General features: G+C 33.6%; 1 protein-coding gene across 5 annotated transcripts in view; it reads left to right on the top strand.

The window, feature by feature from the left end:
- Positions 1-3653, top strand: part of LOC148276783 (uncharacterized) — a 166793-nt gene extending 163140 nt beyond the window's left edge. For all 5 annotated transcript variants that reach the window (XM_088233752.1, XM_088233754.1, XM_088233755.1 and 2 more), the window contains exon 4: positions 3467-3653. In XM_088233752.1, the coding sequence (XP_088089878.1) occupies positions 3467-3562 (96 nt within the window). In that variant the 3' untranslated portion in view covers positions 3563-3653. The remainder of the gene's footprint in view (positions 1-3466) is intronic.
- The last annotated feature ends 14392 nt before the right edge of the window (positions 3654-18045 follow it).

The raw sequence follows: 18045 nt of genomic DNA, 5'->3' as shown, positions 1-18045 counted from the left end.
AAAGATGCCTTGAAAATGCACATAACCTCAAGATTAAAAAATAACGACAAAAATTGTCATTTTAGAAAAAGAAATATGGCATTAAAAAAATTTAAAAAATTGTTTTCTTATGATTAACCCAAATATTTCAATTTTGGTGCCATTTTCAAGGAGTTTCACAAGTATAATTAAATCTGATTTGGAGCGGAGTTCGAATCTCGGACCTCTGATTCCGCAATATTAGCTACGGGACCACAACCCGATCCATTTACAGGGCGTATCTGTCATTGGCTAGTTTAAGGTGATTCCAAACGAAAATATAAAACTTATTATTCATATATCGCTTTTATATTTTTTTATTGAAAAATGCCATTTTTATACTTATTTTCAATGGAAATTTCACAACACATGGTTTGCGGAAACTTATCACTATATTGATTGTAACAAGTACCATAACAATATGAATTAGATAATTTTCACAAAATGGTGAACAAAACAAAAATATATTTTTCTTCTTCTTTTCTTCTTTTTCCACATCCGCTCATAAGTGGAGCATATGGACATCACCAGTTGCGTCCAGGAGACCCTATCGCCAGCCAACACTCTCGCTTCTTCCCGTGTCAATCCAGCGCCCCTTAATTCCGCCGAATAAAGTCCAAAGATCGTCATTGACGGCCTTCCAGGATGGCGTGATCCCGCAGGTTTAAAGAAGAGGCAACTGGGTTCTGGGTTCAAGGTTCTCCTGAGTCATGCGCAGCACGTGTCCAAGCAAGGACCACCGCTGCATCCTCAAGACGCTCGTTATAGGAGGCTGCTGCGCCCGTTCTCGGACTTCAATGTTAGTTTTAAAATCGAACCACCTTATACCTAATATTCTTCTCAAGCACTTACTCTCAAAACTCAGAAGTTTGGTGTTTTGAGCTTTGGTAAGGTGCCAAGATTCGCACCCATATAGGAGTACTGGCATTATACAAGAGTTGAATACTCGGCATTTCGTTTTAAACGAGTATAGACCAGAGTTCCAGACAACACGCATCATGTTAAAAGTTGCTCCAGCAATTGCTAGGCGGGTTACGAGCTCTTTATGCATGCTTCCATCCTCAGTTATGTGGACTTCCGAGTGTTTAAAGCTAATAATTATTAGGTTATACTATGAGTAATGTCCCATCTCTGTTGCAATCAATTTCTTTTCATGTTCCCAACCGTGTCACCAGAAGTCAAACTCAAAATTGGCTATTTATTCTATCTTCTAGGAGCAATTTTTGTTTTTATGACCCAGTGTCCAGAAGCTCAACCACAAATAACTATCGACGTGCTAATAAGCGACATGATAACAATTTCTCACCATGGTTGTTTATCGTATTCGCGATCACAATAAACATCCGTGAACACCTAATATTAAATGTCAAAATATTTACGTTTCGTGACGTATAATCCTGCTGCGCAATCACTTATTTGAATATCACCGGTGTAAATATAGAAAATATTCCAAAACTGCTATTTTGATTTATTTATTTATTACGCTATTTATTGCATTCAGCCGGCGGTTGGCCAGCCAAATGTTAAGAAAAGCTGTCGCCATTGTAATTGTTATTAATTTTTCACTTTTTTGTATTAGATACTCCTTACTATTTTGCAAATGCAATATATTGTATTATTTTTTATAGTTAACGCTGATTTTTCGCATTGGAACTGCATTTATTTGTGGAAAACAAAATACAACCCGACACCAGCGTCGACTTAGAGATTACACACACGTTGAATTATGACTGTGATAACTTAAGCATGTTCATTATCGTTTATTGTGATCGCTCAAATGCTAAGCATATTTTTGAGTACGTCGATAGTTTGAATTGATTTCAACAGAGAGGGAAAACATTTTTGTGAAGGGAATATGGAAGTCTAGGCATTTACAGGGCTTATGACCTGTCATTGGCTGGTTTAAATGGCCACTTTACACACTTTGGAACATTCACCATTCTGCCCATGTTTGAACATCCACATTTCCTCAACTCTTCCATCTGTTTGGTCTTGTCTTTTGTGAAGTAAAAGAGCTGAAACCTTTATCACGCGGGTGAGATTCATCCGGCTGAACCAAATCACCTACTAGGCAACGCCTGAAAACCATTTTCCAATTTTTATACTTCTTCTTTTACCAGGTAGTAATTGTTTTCCCTTTTTGTTGAAATAAATTTAAATATGAACAACTCCCTAGGGAGGAAATCCAACCAGTCTGCAAACATTAGGACATAATCAAACATTGTTGCACGTCGATAATTATTTGTGATTGAGCTACAGAATGTGTAGATTAGGCAATTCGTCACACGACTTGGAATTCTTTGGGATATCTCTTTTGGCTTTTTGTAGATCTCTTTGCCACTAAAGCAGTGTGGGATGAAGATGGATTGGCATGGTTTAGTTCGAAGTATTGTATGTCTTTCGTTTTTATAAATATATTGTATACATTATTGCATTGCCCTTGTTTGTCTTTGCTACATAGTTTTATGTTATTTTTGTTCAGTTTCTTGTATTTATGTTTCTTCATGTAACTGTTATATCTTTGATCTTCGCAAATTCGACCACATAACCGAGTATCGCACGCAACTACACTGGCTCAGTATCAGGCATAGAAGAAACATTCACATTCTATCACTTCTTCACAATATTTGAAATAATCCCACTTCGCCTGTTTATCTGAGAGAGCTCTTCTAACCTCTATCACAACACGGACTATCTCTTCGTTCTAGTGTCGAGAGAACTCTTTTAATACCCTTTCATCGCTCTAATTTTCTTGCCTCCCCTTTCACAGTCGTAGCTGCTCGATTGTGGAATAATCTACCCACTAATGTTAGAAACGCCTTTACATTTAAGTCGAGATTGAAATGTCACTATCTAAATATTTAAGTTGTTCCTTTATCCTTCTTCTTTTTTCCCACCCCCTCTCCCCTCTTCAGAGTATAGTGTTAATTTTATATATTTTTGTTTCGTTAATCTTTGTTTTTAATTTTGTAAAAAAATGAAGATTCAATATGTCTATCTACTTGTGATTTTCTGAAACTGAACGGTTTGGGTAGGTAGGAAGAAATTGCCGTAAGGCAATATACCCGCCCTTATGTGTATATAAATTGTATATGTATATAAAGTTCACTACTTTTTTTTCTTCTTAAAAGTGTTTTTTATATATATTTATTCTACTTGTGTAAGAAAAGGTTTTAGGAGTAAACATTGTTGTGCTATATTTAGTTATAAAGGTGCTAAACTTGCTTTGTTTCTTTGTTGTTCTCAATATGTGTTATTTTCCAAATGCTAATATTATTTATGTCCCGAATTGAGTTGTTGTAACTCCTGGGAATGTTATCCAACGTATTATACTTGTAAAATACTTTGTGTTATATGGTTTTTAAATAAAAAATATAAAAAAAACTGTAGGAATTGGCTTAGGCCGTATATACTTAAAAAATAAAATTTACAATATTTCTCTTTTCAGTCCTGCGATTGGCCATCTGCTAGCGGGTGCTTGGCTCAAACTACAGCCGGAAATATAGAAGTTACTACTCCAATTCTTCGACCGAAAATGTTGTAATTATCAATAATATAATATCAATATCAAACTGATCATCAACTCATTTATTGTCCATTTTAACTGTCAAAATAAAAACAGTAGATTTATGTGATTGGCCTTGTTTTTACTGTGGAACGTTTTTTGCATCTTCATTTTCCTTTGCCGCTCCTTCCAAAGGTTAGCGACCATCATCCTGAACCCGCCACGATCCTGGGCCTCGATTATGATAGGAAGATAAGGACGTCATACCTTCATCATAACGATATAGCAGTGGCGAATGGTAATTTATTTACAGGTAAGCGCTAAAAAAATGATGGCACATCGATTATACCATTTAGTATGCCGAACACATATATGGAGTCAATATTATTTCTACGTTTTTGTAGACTAGAAATATTTGACATTGACTCTATTTCAGTATATGAATAGTTACTCTCTAGTCCAAGCATCCATGCTACTTTTCAAAGTAAGCGATGTTGGACTGATTCACTGTGACTTATGCGATTGACATAGAATGGAGACCAGAGCACTATTCTAGGAGGCATATTCTAGAAGAGGGCGAACAGTCGAGCAATAAAGAGTTTTGATTGTACGGACATTAGTAAAATCAGAGGATATTCTGTTAATGAAGCCAAGTAATTTCACTGATTTATTTACTACATTATATTTATTTATTTATTTCGACGGCTTACGACTTTAACAAAGTATAAAATAATATTGAAAAACAATTATAATGAAACAAAACACCTACACACAGTGTAGTAAATATAGATACATGAAATAAAATCAGCAGAAAATAAGGAAATAATAAAGAAAAAATATTTATGCCCGTTGTACGTCAGTTTATAGTCCAAAACAACCCTCAAATCTGTATGTTGATGTAATTATTAATGATCACTTTCGGACAAAGGGATTTTGAGTATTATTCAATTAAAATCTATAACCTACTTCCAAAATGTTCAAAAAGGCTATAAAAAAATGGATAGTGGATCTAGATAGAAGTAAAATGGATTGTCTCATTCGCCCAAATTAATATTGAATCAACTGCTCCACAAATGTTATGTTTTTGATCTTTCATTGTGCGTTTTTTAATAAAAAATAATATAGATGTACATAAATTAATTATAAACATTGATACGTAGTGTTTAAAACTGTCTGAACATTTTGTTAGTTTATCGCTGTTTATTAAGTGTTGTTTGTTTATTCTCAAATGTAAAAATATTTAAAAAAATATATTGTTAAGTGTCCTCGGCACGGGTAACCCCAGTGAGATCACATTATTTTTATCATTTATCTTTGTTTATAATGGAAAAATATATCATTACATTATACATACATTTGTTAAGGACAGAGACACAGTTTATAGCGACACAATCAGGAACGACCTGTGTCTGTGAACTTGCTCCGGCTCCCTAGAAAATCCGTGTTGAGTCGGGGCAATGCATTCAGAACCATACATTCACACACATATTATTATTATTATTATTATGGATAACTTATATAGCGCCATTTTCGTAATAAAATACCTCAAGGGCGCTTTACATGGTGATTCTATTGTTAAGTTAATTTAATTAAAATAATTTATTTTGTTGTCACGTGCTACGGATTTATTCAAATGATTTAGAGAACAAGTGGGCTTTAAGTTTTTTCCGAAACATCACTTCACTTTCAGAGCCTCGCACCTCTGCTGGGAGAGCATTCCATGCCATAGGGCCTGCGACCGCAAATGCGCGTTCACCAAATTTAGTGCGCTGTTTGCGCAGAGGTATAATAACTCTTCCTCTCGCCGTAGACGTAGCTGATCTAAGCGTGAGACGCCTGTCAGCTAGTTCATCTGGAATGCATAGTTCCCTTAGATATTCCGGAGCCGAGTTGTGCAGTGACTTATACATAAGCCAACAGAGTTTGTATTCGACCCTCTGTGGAAAACGTAGCCAGTGTAGTTCCCGAAGTAGTGGAGTGATATGACTGAACTTAGAGATTCCGAAAATAAGTCTCGCTGCGGCATTCAATACAGATTGTAGGCAAGTCATTTTGTTCATTGGTAGACCTGCATATATACCATTACAATAATCTACTCTAGACACTACAAACGCATTTATTAATTGACGGGCGGCATCAACCGGTAAATTTTTGCGTATGCATTTAATTTGTCTCAGCTGGTAGAAGCATGAACTTATCGTTCTACTAATTTGAGCGTCAAGAGATAGGTCAGAATTGAGTAAAACTCCCAGTAGTTTAACGTTGGGTAAAGCGGTACTCCCTACATTAGGTAGAGCCGTATCCTGGATTAAATTCTGTCGTCTGGCTGAAGCCACCCACAGTTGTTCAGTTTTTGATGGGTTTAATGTTAGTCTGTTTTCAGCCATCCAGTTTCCTGTTTTCTTGATGCATCCATCAATTAAATTGACAAGCACACTTCTCTCGCCTGGTTTGCAATAAAAATAAATCTGCGTATCATCTGCATAGCAGTGCGACCACAATCCACATTCTTTGATAATGTTCTCTATATCTTTAGTGTAAAGGAGATAGAAAAGTGGTCCGAGTACTGACCCTTGAGGCACTCCTGTAGACACCCGAAAGTTGGTTGAGCTTTTACCCTGGAACATGACCGCATATTCTCTTTTATTAAGATATGAACTGAACCACATATGTGCCTGATCACGGATACCATAAGTTTTCTCCAGACGTTCAAGCAAAATATTATGGTCTACAGTATCAAATGCAGCACTCATGTTCAGAAGAGCCATTAACACCAGATTACCAGAGTCCACCGACGTTATAATGTCAGACAGTACTCTTATCACTCCTGTCTCCGTGGAATGAAAACGTCGGTATGCCGATTGCCTTACCGAAAATAAAGAATTCCGCTCGATGTAGTTAACGAGCCTATGAGAAACTATTTTTTCTGGTATTTTTGATACGATGGGAAGATTTGAAATTGGGCGAAAACTGGAAAGATCTTCCACATCTAGTTGTGAATTTTTTAAAAGTGGAGTTACATTTGCTTTTTTTATGGCTCTCGGAACAATGCTGCGCTCCATGGATGTATTAAATAAATCTGTTAAAAATGGAGCTAATACGTTAATGCATTTTTTCAAAAGCCATGTTGGCATCGGATCTAATATACATTGTTTGTTGGGTAATGCCGCAACAATTCTTTTAACCTCATTTATAGATGTTGGTTCAAATTTACTGAATTTTTGAAGGGCATTAGCTAAAATTACAGGTTTTTTCGCTGAACTACACGCCAGTCTGATTTTTTCGACTTTATTTGTAAAAAAAGTCGGCAAAATCAGTGGCAGTAGCGCCTGTGTTAGATGTCTCTGCTATACAGTCACCACGAACAGATTGAAGGCTTCGCCAGAGTTGTTTTGGAGACTTTTTCTGTTCAGTGATTTTTGTACACCAGAAACTAGATTTTATTTCTTTTATAAATGTCCTATAAGAGGCTTGCATATCTAACCATATCGATCGGTCCGAAGTTGACAGTGTGTTTCTGTATTTGCGTTCTAGACGTCTTAGCTCTTTCTTTTTGAGTCGACAATTTTCATCAAACCATGCATCAGATTTCCTTTTTCGAATAGTTTTCGTAGTAAATGGTGCATGTTTGTCTATCAGGTTAGATAGTACCTCATTGTACAACCCAACCAATTGATCGACGTCGTTTGAGCGACGGTCAATGTCCGGACCAATCAACAATGTCAGAAGTTCGGATTTAAAATGTTCTAAATTTAATTTTCTCCATGGCCTTGATGCGAGTGTTATATAAGTTGGTGTTGGTTTTTGGATATTAATTTTACAGTGCACTAATCTGTGGTCTGAAAGTCCGATGTCTGTTACAAAAACTGTGATTTTTTTATCACAATTCCGTCGTATTATAACATCAAGTGTACCTCCCGCATCATGTGTAGGGGTATTTACTTCTTGTGAACAATCGAAATCACTTAAAAGTGCGTTAAAACGAACCGATTCTGAATCCGTCTTGCGGTCGAAACGAATGTTCAGATCTCCAGTTACGTATGTTACTTCTGTACGAGTGATGGCCCATTCAAGTAAAGATTTTATTTCCGAATAAAATTTCCGAGGTGGTGCTTTAGAACCTGGTCTATAAATTGTGATTAAGGTAAAATGGTTGCTGCCTGCGCTAACCCTACAGCCAATGCATTCAAAAGTTGTGTAGAGTGGTATTTTAATTTTTGTTAATTTAAGCTGATTTTTTGTTAGTACAATAATTCCGCCGTGGTTCGTCCATGTTATATTATTTTTCTTATGAACGGTTTCAATGGATGGTCTCCGTGCCTCTTCAATAACATTAAAACCCTTACTACGAAGTAGATTAATGGTAACAGAATTATGGTCTTCATGCCAAGTTTCCGTTAATGCAAGAACGTCTAGATTATTATCGTTAATTATGTTGGGGATATCATCAATTTTATTTCTGATTGAACGTACATTCCATGTACCAAGTGAAAGAGGACAAGGTGTGTTTGCGTTTCTATTTATTTTTACGTATTTAATTGTTTTTGGTTGATTTTTATCTTTATTTCGCACATACACATTTATATAATATTTTATACATACATATACATATATATTAAGTTTATACACATCATTGATACTTTATACATTATTACATTTTACATTTATAAATACATATTAATCATTTACCAGTTAGTCCACATTTGATGGCAGAAATCCATTCCCGTTCGAGCAAACCAGTTACTCAAACCAGATTTGAATTTCGAAAATGACTCAGATTCCTCAAATTACAACAGGGATGGAGAATACCCGAAAGAAGGACATTTACAAGAAACTTTGCTGTACAATTTAATGCTTTAATTTTTACCGCGCGCAAGAAATCATTTTTTGTATCCCATTTCCCGTAGGGCTGTAGTTCCTCATTAGGAGTACTACGCCAAGTGTCAAATAAGTTATTAAATTAAATGATTAGGGGATTGCTTAATATAAAGTTGGATAATTTAAGGGCGCTGTACAATTAATAAATATCCCAGCACGTCTTGCAGCTACAGAGCGCATGGACGGTTAGGATTCTTCGTTTTTCTTCGATTCTTCGATTACAGGACGTCTTGCAGCAACAGAGCGCATAGACAGTTAGAAATTTAGCCCCCATTTACACATTTTAAAAATTGACAAATAAATTTAGTGTATTAAAAATAATAATATGAATAATAAAAAGGAGTAAGATTACAACACGCCTTGCAGCTACTAAGCGCACAGACGATTGGAATTCTAGACCCCGTTTACAAAATTTAGGTATTTTAAAGTTGATATATGAAAGCTAGATAACCAATCATCGTGCAGCTACAAAGCGCATGGACGAGGGGAATTCCAGCAAAGTTAAAAGGATATCAATAAATTTATAAAAAAATAGAGCATAGTAGCATAGGTCATGCCAAGAAGTAAGCAATAAAAAACTAAATAAATCAAACACTGTTTCAACTCCATGGTTAACAAAGGGAGATAGATGTCCGAAGAGAAGATTTTGTAGACAGTAGGTAGATACCGTCGCCATGTGGCCCTGGCCACTGGCTGCTTGATTATTTCTGGAAACGCACGTGTGTAGACTGGGGGATTATGCCTATTGTTCCAACGACTTGGTGTCCATTTTGGTCCGTATTATTTCGTTTTATGAGACGCAACATTCCTGTTCAATTCACTTTTTTACATGAATATTACACAATCGCGTGTATGAGCGGTATGAGATAAATGAATTATTTATTATCGTATTTAAAAAATTATTGTAAAACATTTTTAGTAAATAAAAAAAAGTATACTCGTGTTAAAGTTAAAACAATATCAATAAATTTATAAAAAATAGAGTATAGTAGTAAATTGGTAAAGTGTTCACGCCAAGAAGTAAGCAATAAAAAACTAAATAAATCAAATACTAATTAATAAGTAAACAATACGTAGAAAGTCGAGGAAAGAAAACAACGCAATTATAATGTTGGTTTATCAGTTTAAGACCACCATTAGATGGATTAAAATATAATTTAAAATGTTTTTATTTTGATAACTGCGCATTGGCCCAATTCGTCGAATGCAAGGAGAGAAATGTCTACAGAATTTACAACACAAAGCGGCTTTAGGATGTTAATTGTTTGCACATAACAAAGAAATAATGATTGTATGTATTTTATACGAAGCACTTTATAATCTTACTAAAGCCTTTTATGTTTTAGGGAGACCCCCTACTTTCCTAAAATTATTTTTTTACAAATTCATCAATTTTAAATGTAAACAGAAATGGAGAACACCTTAAATCAGTAAATTTGTAAGTCTAGGCATTTACAGGTCTTGTGACCTGTCATTGGCTGGTTTAAGTGGCCACTTTACAAACTGTGTAGTATTCACCATTTTGCCTATGTTTGAACATCCATATTTCCAAAATTCCTCCATCTGTTGATTTTAGTGATGTTAAGGAGCTGAAACCTTTATTGTTGCGAAGAGATTCACCTGACAGAATTGTTTCACATGCTAGGCAACGCCTGAAAACAATTTACCAATTTGTAAACTTCTTCTTGGACCAGTTGGTTTTATTACAATATTTGAGTTTGACCAAATGTTTGTAGACAAAAGACTGGGTTTCACCCCCTTGAGAGTCATTATGATTAACAAATTACAACAGGGATGGAGAACACTTTAAATAAGGGAATATGGAAGTCTAGGCATTTACAGGGCTAATGACTTGTCGTTGGCTGGTTTATGTGGCCACTTACACACTGTGTAACATTAATCATTTTGCCTATGTTTTAACATCCATATTTCTTAAATTCTTCCACTTATTGATTTTAGTGAAGTTAAAGAGCTGAAACCTTTATTCTCCCATCCTTGTTGTAATTTTTTAATCTTCTAATCTGAAGAATTTAAGAAATATGGATGTTAAAACATAAGCAAAATGATGAATGTTACACAGTGTGTAAAGTGGCCACATAAACCAGCTAATGACAAGTCATTAGCCTTGTAAATGCCTAGACTTCCATATTCCCTTATTTTAAGTGTTCTCCATCCCTGTTGTAATTTGTTAATCTTAATGACTCCCGAGGGGGTGAAATCCAGGCTTTTGTCTGCAAACATTTGGACAAACTCAAATATTGTAATAAAACCAACTGGTACAAGAAGAAGTTGGAAAATTGTTTTCAGGCGTTGCCTAGTATGTGAAATAATTCAGTCAGATGAATCTTTTTTCACAACAATAAAGGTTTCAGCTTTTTAACTTCACTAAAATAAGCAAATGGAAGAATTTAAGGAATACTGATGTTCCAACATAGGCAAAATGGTGAATGTTACACAGTGTGTAAAGTAGCTACTTAAACCAGCCATTGGCAGGTCATAAGCCCCGTAAATGCCTAGACTTCGATATTCCCTTATTTAAGGTATTCTCCATCCCTGTTGAAATTTGTTAATCTTAATGACTCCCGAGGGGGTGAAATCCTGTCTTTTGTCTACAAACATTTGGACAAACTCAAATATTGTAATATATATGTATATATATATATAGTTGGATAATTTATATAGCGCCATTTTTGTGAAAATTACCTCAAGGGCGCTGTACAATTAATCAATATCCCAGTACGTCTTGCAGCTACAGAGCGTATGGACGGTTGTAATTCTAGTTCCTCGTTTTCAATTAAGATCAATAAAAAATTATAACAGATAGATTACAGGACGTCTTGCAGCTACAGAGCGCATAGACCGTTAGAAATTTTGCCCCCATTTACACATTTAAAAAATTGACAAATAAATTTAGTGTATGTATGATATTTAAAAAAAATAATAATAATAAAAAGGAGTAAGATTACAACACGTCTTGCAGCTACTAAGCGCATAGACGATTAGAATTCTAGACCCCGTTTACAAAATTTGGGTATTTTAAAGTTGATATATGAAAGCTAGATAACCAATCATCGTGCAGCTACAAAGCGCATGGACGAGGGGAATTCCAGCAAAGTTAAAAGGATATCAATAAATTAATAAAAAATAGAGCATAGTAGTAGATTAGTCAAGTGTTCATGCCAAGAAGTAGGCAATAAAAAACTAAATAAATCAAACACTGTTTCAACTCCATGGTTAACAAAGGGAGATAGATGTCCGAAGAGAAGATTTTGTAGACAGTAGGTAGATACCGTCGCCATGTGGCCCATTGGCTGCTAGATAATTTCTGGAAACGCACGTGTGTAGTACTATTATGCCTTTTGTTCCAACGACTTGGTGTCCATTTTCGTCCGTATTATTTCGTTTTATGAGACGCAACATTCCAGTTCAATTCACTTTTTAACATGAATATTACACAAACGCGTGTATGAGCGGTTTGATTTATCATTTTGTATGTTATTAGAAGGTAGATATTTGAAATATTATGTATTTATCAATAAATGTCAGTTCACTTTTAGTTTGATATATGAAAGGTAGATAACCAATCATCGTGCAGCTACAAAGCGCATGGACGAGTGGAATTCCAGCAAAGTTAAAATTATATCAGTAAATTTATAAAAAATAGATCATAGTAGTAAATTAGTCAAGTGTTCATGCCAAGAAGTAAGCAATAAAAAACTAAATAAATCAAACACTGTTTCAACTCCATGGTTAACAAAGGGAGATAGATGTCCGAAGACACACTTTTGTAAACAGTAAATACCGTCACCATGTGGCCCACTGGCTGCTTGATAATTTCTGGAAACGCACGTTTGTAGTTACTGGGGGATTATGCCTATTGTTCCAACGACTTGGTGTCCATTTTGGTCCGTATTATTTCGTTTTATGAGACGCAACATTCCTGTTCAATTCACCTTTTTACATGAATATTACACAATCGCGTGTATGAGCGGTATGAGATAAATGAATTATTAAAACATTTTTAGTAAATAAAAAAAAGTATACTCGTGTTTTAAAATTCATAATAAATCAACCTATGGACTCCGTATCCGGTCTCCGATGATTAAAATAATATATATTAATTAGCTTGTTTCATCAGATAAGATCTGTTGATACCAAATAACAAATTCAATGTAAGGAATTACCCACTAAGCTTCTATTTTAGCTTCTCAGCAGGTGGGAAAGATATGAAAGGAAGTCATGAGAAATATAGTACAATACCCAGATCAACGAGACTTTTTTCATGCTTATAACTTAAGAAAATATCCTATAAGAGAGTGTCTGTTGATGCATTGAAAATATTGTACATGACCGTAGTAAGAAGCCAGTTAGAACATGGGTCCTCGGTTTGGTCTCCTCATTATGTTATCCATATAAACATCGTGGAGAAGGTCCAACACAAGTTTTTAAGATTAATAAATGTCTAATTAAACATTCCAATTGGACGATTATGCAAAAAAAATCCAACTGTCAAATTACAGTTTTGAGATATTTGAGGAAATATAAGATCACCCTAATACAAAATTACAGATTACTACTTGATTTGAAAAATTATTATTAATGATGGAAATAGTATTTCTCTTGCCAATGGTGTTTCATTTGTTCAAAATTAACATTTCATTTATGAGTTATATGCTTATTTATGTAGCTGGATCATTTTTGCTTAATCAGATTTTAAGATTTTTAAATGTAAAAAAGTTCAAACTGCATTTTATAAAATTTTGGTTTGATTTTGTAGAGAGAAAAATCGGAAAATTTACTCAAAAACCCCTTTAAAATAATAAATAGTATAAATCAATATTATATCGAGTTAAAATTAAAATCGAGTTGTGGTCCTGTGGCTAGTGTCTCGGACTCACGGACCTAAGGTCCGTGGTTCGAATCCCACTTTACCCCAAATCGATTCCCATTTTCTAATAGTGAGTTATTTCCAAAAATAGGGAATTGTTTGGCAATAATTTAAATAGGACTAGTAGCAGATCAGAAAGTGTACTGTCGGTTCCAGGATGCAGAACTAAGTTCGCACAGAGACACTCTTTCCATGTTGGTCCAAGATCTTTTAATCTCCTACCCAAGGAAATACAAAATATAGAATCCCTTCAGAAGTTTAAAGCGGCTTTGAGGACTTGGATCAGCATGGAAAATACAGATATACACCTATTGTGAAAGAGTCGTACAACAGCATATTCTAAACTTTGATGTCTTAATTACATTGTTTATGTCATTTTCCTGTTATTTCTGTATGATTTTTAATGGCATTGTCATATTTGTGTTTGTATACCAAAAAATTCACCAAAAACAATAAAAAAGGAATGGCCCACGCTCAGACGTTTAAGTCTTTGTGGGCATTTTTTCCAAATTTAAGGCTATGTTTATTTTTAGAATATGTATTTTTTCTCTTTTTCTCTTCTAATGTTTAATAAATATAATGTATAAAATATGTAATTTAATACATGCATAATATGTAACAGTATGGAAAAATAAACAAAAAAAAAAAAAAAAAAAAATTACAACTCGTTGAAAATGGCCCTCAAAATTAAATATTTCCGTAAATCATAAGTACGTAAATATTTCTTTTTTGAAAAAAAAAAACAATAACTCCATAATAAATTAACTAGTAGGTATTAGGTAGTCATCTTATTGTTTATTTTGCATAAAAATGTCTGCCTTAAAACAGGTTGGACCTAGTTAGGCAGACTAGACAAAATCCAGAAAAATCTATTACCTATGTAGAAATTGTATTTTTTTTTGTTAATAAACCAAGATTATCTTAATTTTTTTTACATTGGATTTATTATGAATAATTAGTTAATAGACACGTCATTAAATCCATGAAATATAATTTTTTAAAATTTATTTGTCTGCCTACGCATACATACAAATGTATTTGAAATTTTATTATCTTATTTATTTATTTATTTATTATATATTTACGGCCTAAGCCAATTACAACAGTTACATGAAGAAACATAAATGCAAGAAACTGAAAAAAAAGAACATGAAACTATTTAGCAAAGACAAACAAGGGCAAAACAATAATTGTATACAATATATTTAAAAAAACGAAAGATCAAAAACTTTGAGCTAAACCATGCCAATCCAACTTCATCCCACACTGTTTAGTCGCGAAGAGATCTACGAAAAGCCGGAAGATCTATCCCAAAAAATTCCAAGTCGTGTGATGAATTGACTAATCTACACATTCTGGACATTGGGACATAAAACCAAAGTTGCTCTTAGAAGATTTTATAAATAGCAGATTTTGACTTCTGGTGACACGGTTGGGAACATGAAAAGAAATTGATCGCAACAGAGATGGGACATCACTTAAAGCATTAAGTATTTTGAAAATGCATTTAAGGTCCATCATCATTCAATTTACACACCTAATTGGGCACTGCATTGGTACACCTATTGCACATTGCAAACATCAACAGGTGAAAGAATTGCAGGAATAGAGATATTCAAATATAGGCAGAATGGTGAATGTTACACAGTGTGTAAAGTGGCTACTTACACCAGCCATTGACAGGTCATAAGCTCTGTAGATGCCTAGACTTCCATATTACCTTCTCTTAGGTGTCCTTCATCTCTGTTGTAATATATTAATATGTATGACTGAATGTTTTCTGAATAAAATAAAATAAAAAATAAACTAAAATAAAGACATGGCGGCTATAGAATTTTGCATTGTTCAGCGATTTAATTTTTTAAATAGTTTTGTCTAAGTCGTCCATAGATAAACACATAGGTACATATTTTTATTAATATATATAAACATTTCTGTCTTATATCGTATCTGAAGCGGTAGATTATATGGCCGAAAAATCAGACATTGATTTAAGATAAGCTTCCTCAAATATGTTTTTAAAATTATAATACTTCCATAATATGTTCACGTAAGGTAATCATGTTGATCATCGTCATATACAAATTATTATCTATATGTCATACTTTTGTTTTACGTATTTGCGTCTAGGGGGCATTAACGATAATAACCTATCAATATTTTTTTATGTTCCCAACCGTGTCACCAGAAGTCAAAATCTGCTATTTATAAAATCTTCTAAGAACAACTTTGGTTTTTATGCCCCAATGTCCAGAATGTGTAGATTAGTCAATTCATCACACGACTTCTTTGGGATAGATCTTCCGGCTTTTCGTAGATCTCTTCGCGACTAAAAAGTGTGGGATGAAGTTGGATTGGCATGGTTTAGCTCAAAGCTTTTGGTTTTTCGTTTTTTTTAATATTTTGTATACAATTATTGTTTTGCCCTTTTTTTTATTTATTTTTCAAAAATATTTACAAAAAAGTCTTAAATTAAAGTCCCGCTGAGTTGCATGCATACAAGTCGTCAGCAGGTTCTTATAAATTACATGGATTATTTACACTTAACCTACATTAACAATAATTTTACTTGAAAAACAATTACATATTACATATGGAAAAATTAAAAACTATCACTAATACAAAAAAACTTTTTTCTAATAACCATAATTTGAGCAAACGTCTCACTCCTGTATTTAACTCAGTATTTTTAATATTGTTTGGTAACATGTTCAATATTTTAGGTATACTGTATTGCAGTGTCCTTTTGCCATATTTATTGCAGTATCTAGGAACAGCTAGCCCTTCCATACCAGTAAACCTGGTGTTGTAATCATGTACCAACTTGAGTTTATACTCGGAGTGCGACGCATGCTGACAAATTAATTTGTACCAAAGTAGAGCCCCAACAGATAATTTATTTACAGATTTTTTTTCTTTCTTTCTTTTGACGCCCATGGAGCTTTTACATTATACGTACTATATAATAAGAAAAAGTGACACAATTATTTAAAAAAAAAAAAAATAAATAAAAATAAAGTTACATATTTAACATAATACACTATTAAGACATGATACATACGTTATATTATGTTTATAATATAAGGCATAGTAGGATTCAAATAAAACATAATTATTTTTTATTTATTTTTTTACACCGGTAAACTAAACTTTAAAGTGAAGTTATCCAAAATGTTGAAAACTGAAAAGGGTTTTATAAACTAAAAATATAAAATATAACACGGGCTAACTTTTAAGCATACATAAATACGATGGAAGATTTATTGACTAGACTCCGTCGCGTCGGTCGCCTGTAGTACTTTGGTCTTGAATATGCTCAATGAGTAACGAAATATATCAACATCGCCATATTCATTACCAAGGCGATGGAGTCTAGCTATAGGTGAATTTACATAGTAGTTGTGCCCACTGGACACCTCGACAAACACCGACTTATTTCGTGTACGGCGGGAAGGTATTTTAATATTAACCAGTCCCGTTAAATCTCCCTCTCACTTCTGTTCAATGTACTTCATAGTCCTAACGCTCCTATATACCTGTGTGAAAAATTTCAACGCTTATCAGTTCATGGTTTACCTCTTTGTTCTCATTCTCAAGGCACTCTCTTAATACCCATCCACAATTCCTCTTTCTTCTCTAACTCATATAGTGTCCATGCGGCTCGACTGTGGAATCATCTCCCATCTACCATCATGGTTTACCTCTTTGTTCTAATTCTCAAAGCATGTTCTTAATACCCATCCACAATTCCTCTTTCTTCCCTAACTCCACTGTGGAATCATCTCCCATCCACCATCAAAGATGTTACTACATTATCTCTGTTTAAATCACGTCTGAAGAAACATTTCCTTTCTCTTCCTTAATCTCTCCTCCTTTCCTTTTTTCTCTTTCCGCTTTTTTCCTTTTTCCCATTGAGTAATAGTTTTGATTTAAGGTAATTTATAAACAAATACGTTTATTTCTATTTTTATATATTTTTCGCTTTTTTTTTTCTATTGAATATGTTCTGTAACTTGAATTATAAAAATAAAACTTTTATTTTATTGGTTGGTTGGAAGAAATTGCCATTTGGCAATAAGCCCGCCAATGTACAAATAACATTATGTACAAAAAGTTAAATAAATAAATAAAAAATAAATCAGGGCTGTCCAGCGCGCCATTTACTATTTTATATAGGTTTACTAAATCGGTTAAGATTCTCCTATTCGAGAGAGTAGACAATTTTAAATTATTTGATAGGAAGTTGTAGTCGATTTGGTCAACGGGAATATTAAGTTTAAAATTTATGAAGCGAAGGAATTTATGTTGGACTTTTTCTAATTTTATGTTATGTATTTTATAGCAAGGTGACCAAATTATTGAATTATACTCTAAGTTAATCCGAACTAAGGCAACATATAAAGATTTAAGCGAATCGATGGAATTAAAATCCTTCACCGTTCTCAGCAAATATCCGAGACACTTCATTGCCTTGTTAGTGACTGCATCAATGTGTGGAGCAAATGACAACTTGTCATCGAACACTACACCTAAATCTTTTATTTCTGTAACTCTTACGAGATCTGTGTTATTTATATTATAAGAGAAGTTGATTTTTTTTTTTTTTTTTTTTTGTTTATTTTTCCATACTGTTACATATTATGCATGTATTAAATTACATATTTTACATATTAAACATATTAAATTACATATTAAATTACATATTTTACATATTAAACATATTAAATTACATATTAAATTACATATTAAACATTAG

The sequence above is a fragment of the Micrasema longulum genome, unplaced genomic scaffold, assembly GCF_059751315.1.
Source record: "Micrasema longulum isolate JH-2025_06_02 unplaced genomic scaffold, ASM5975131v1 h1tg001146l, whole genome shotgun sequence".
Classification (NCBI taxonomy): Eukaryota; Metazoa; Arthropoda; class Insecta; order Trichoptera; family Brachycentridae; genus Micrasema; species Micrasema longulum.
This window is presented reverse-complemented; position numbering and strand designations above follow the sequence as displayed.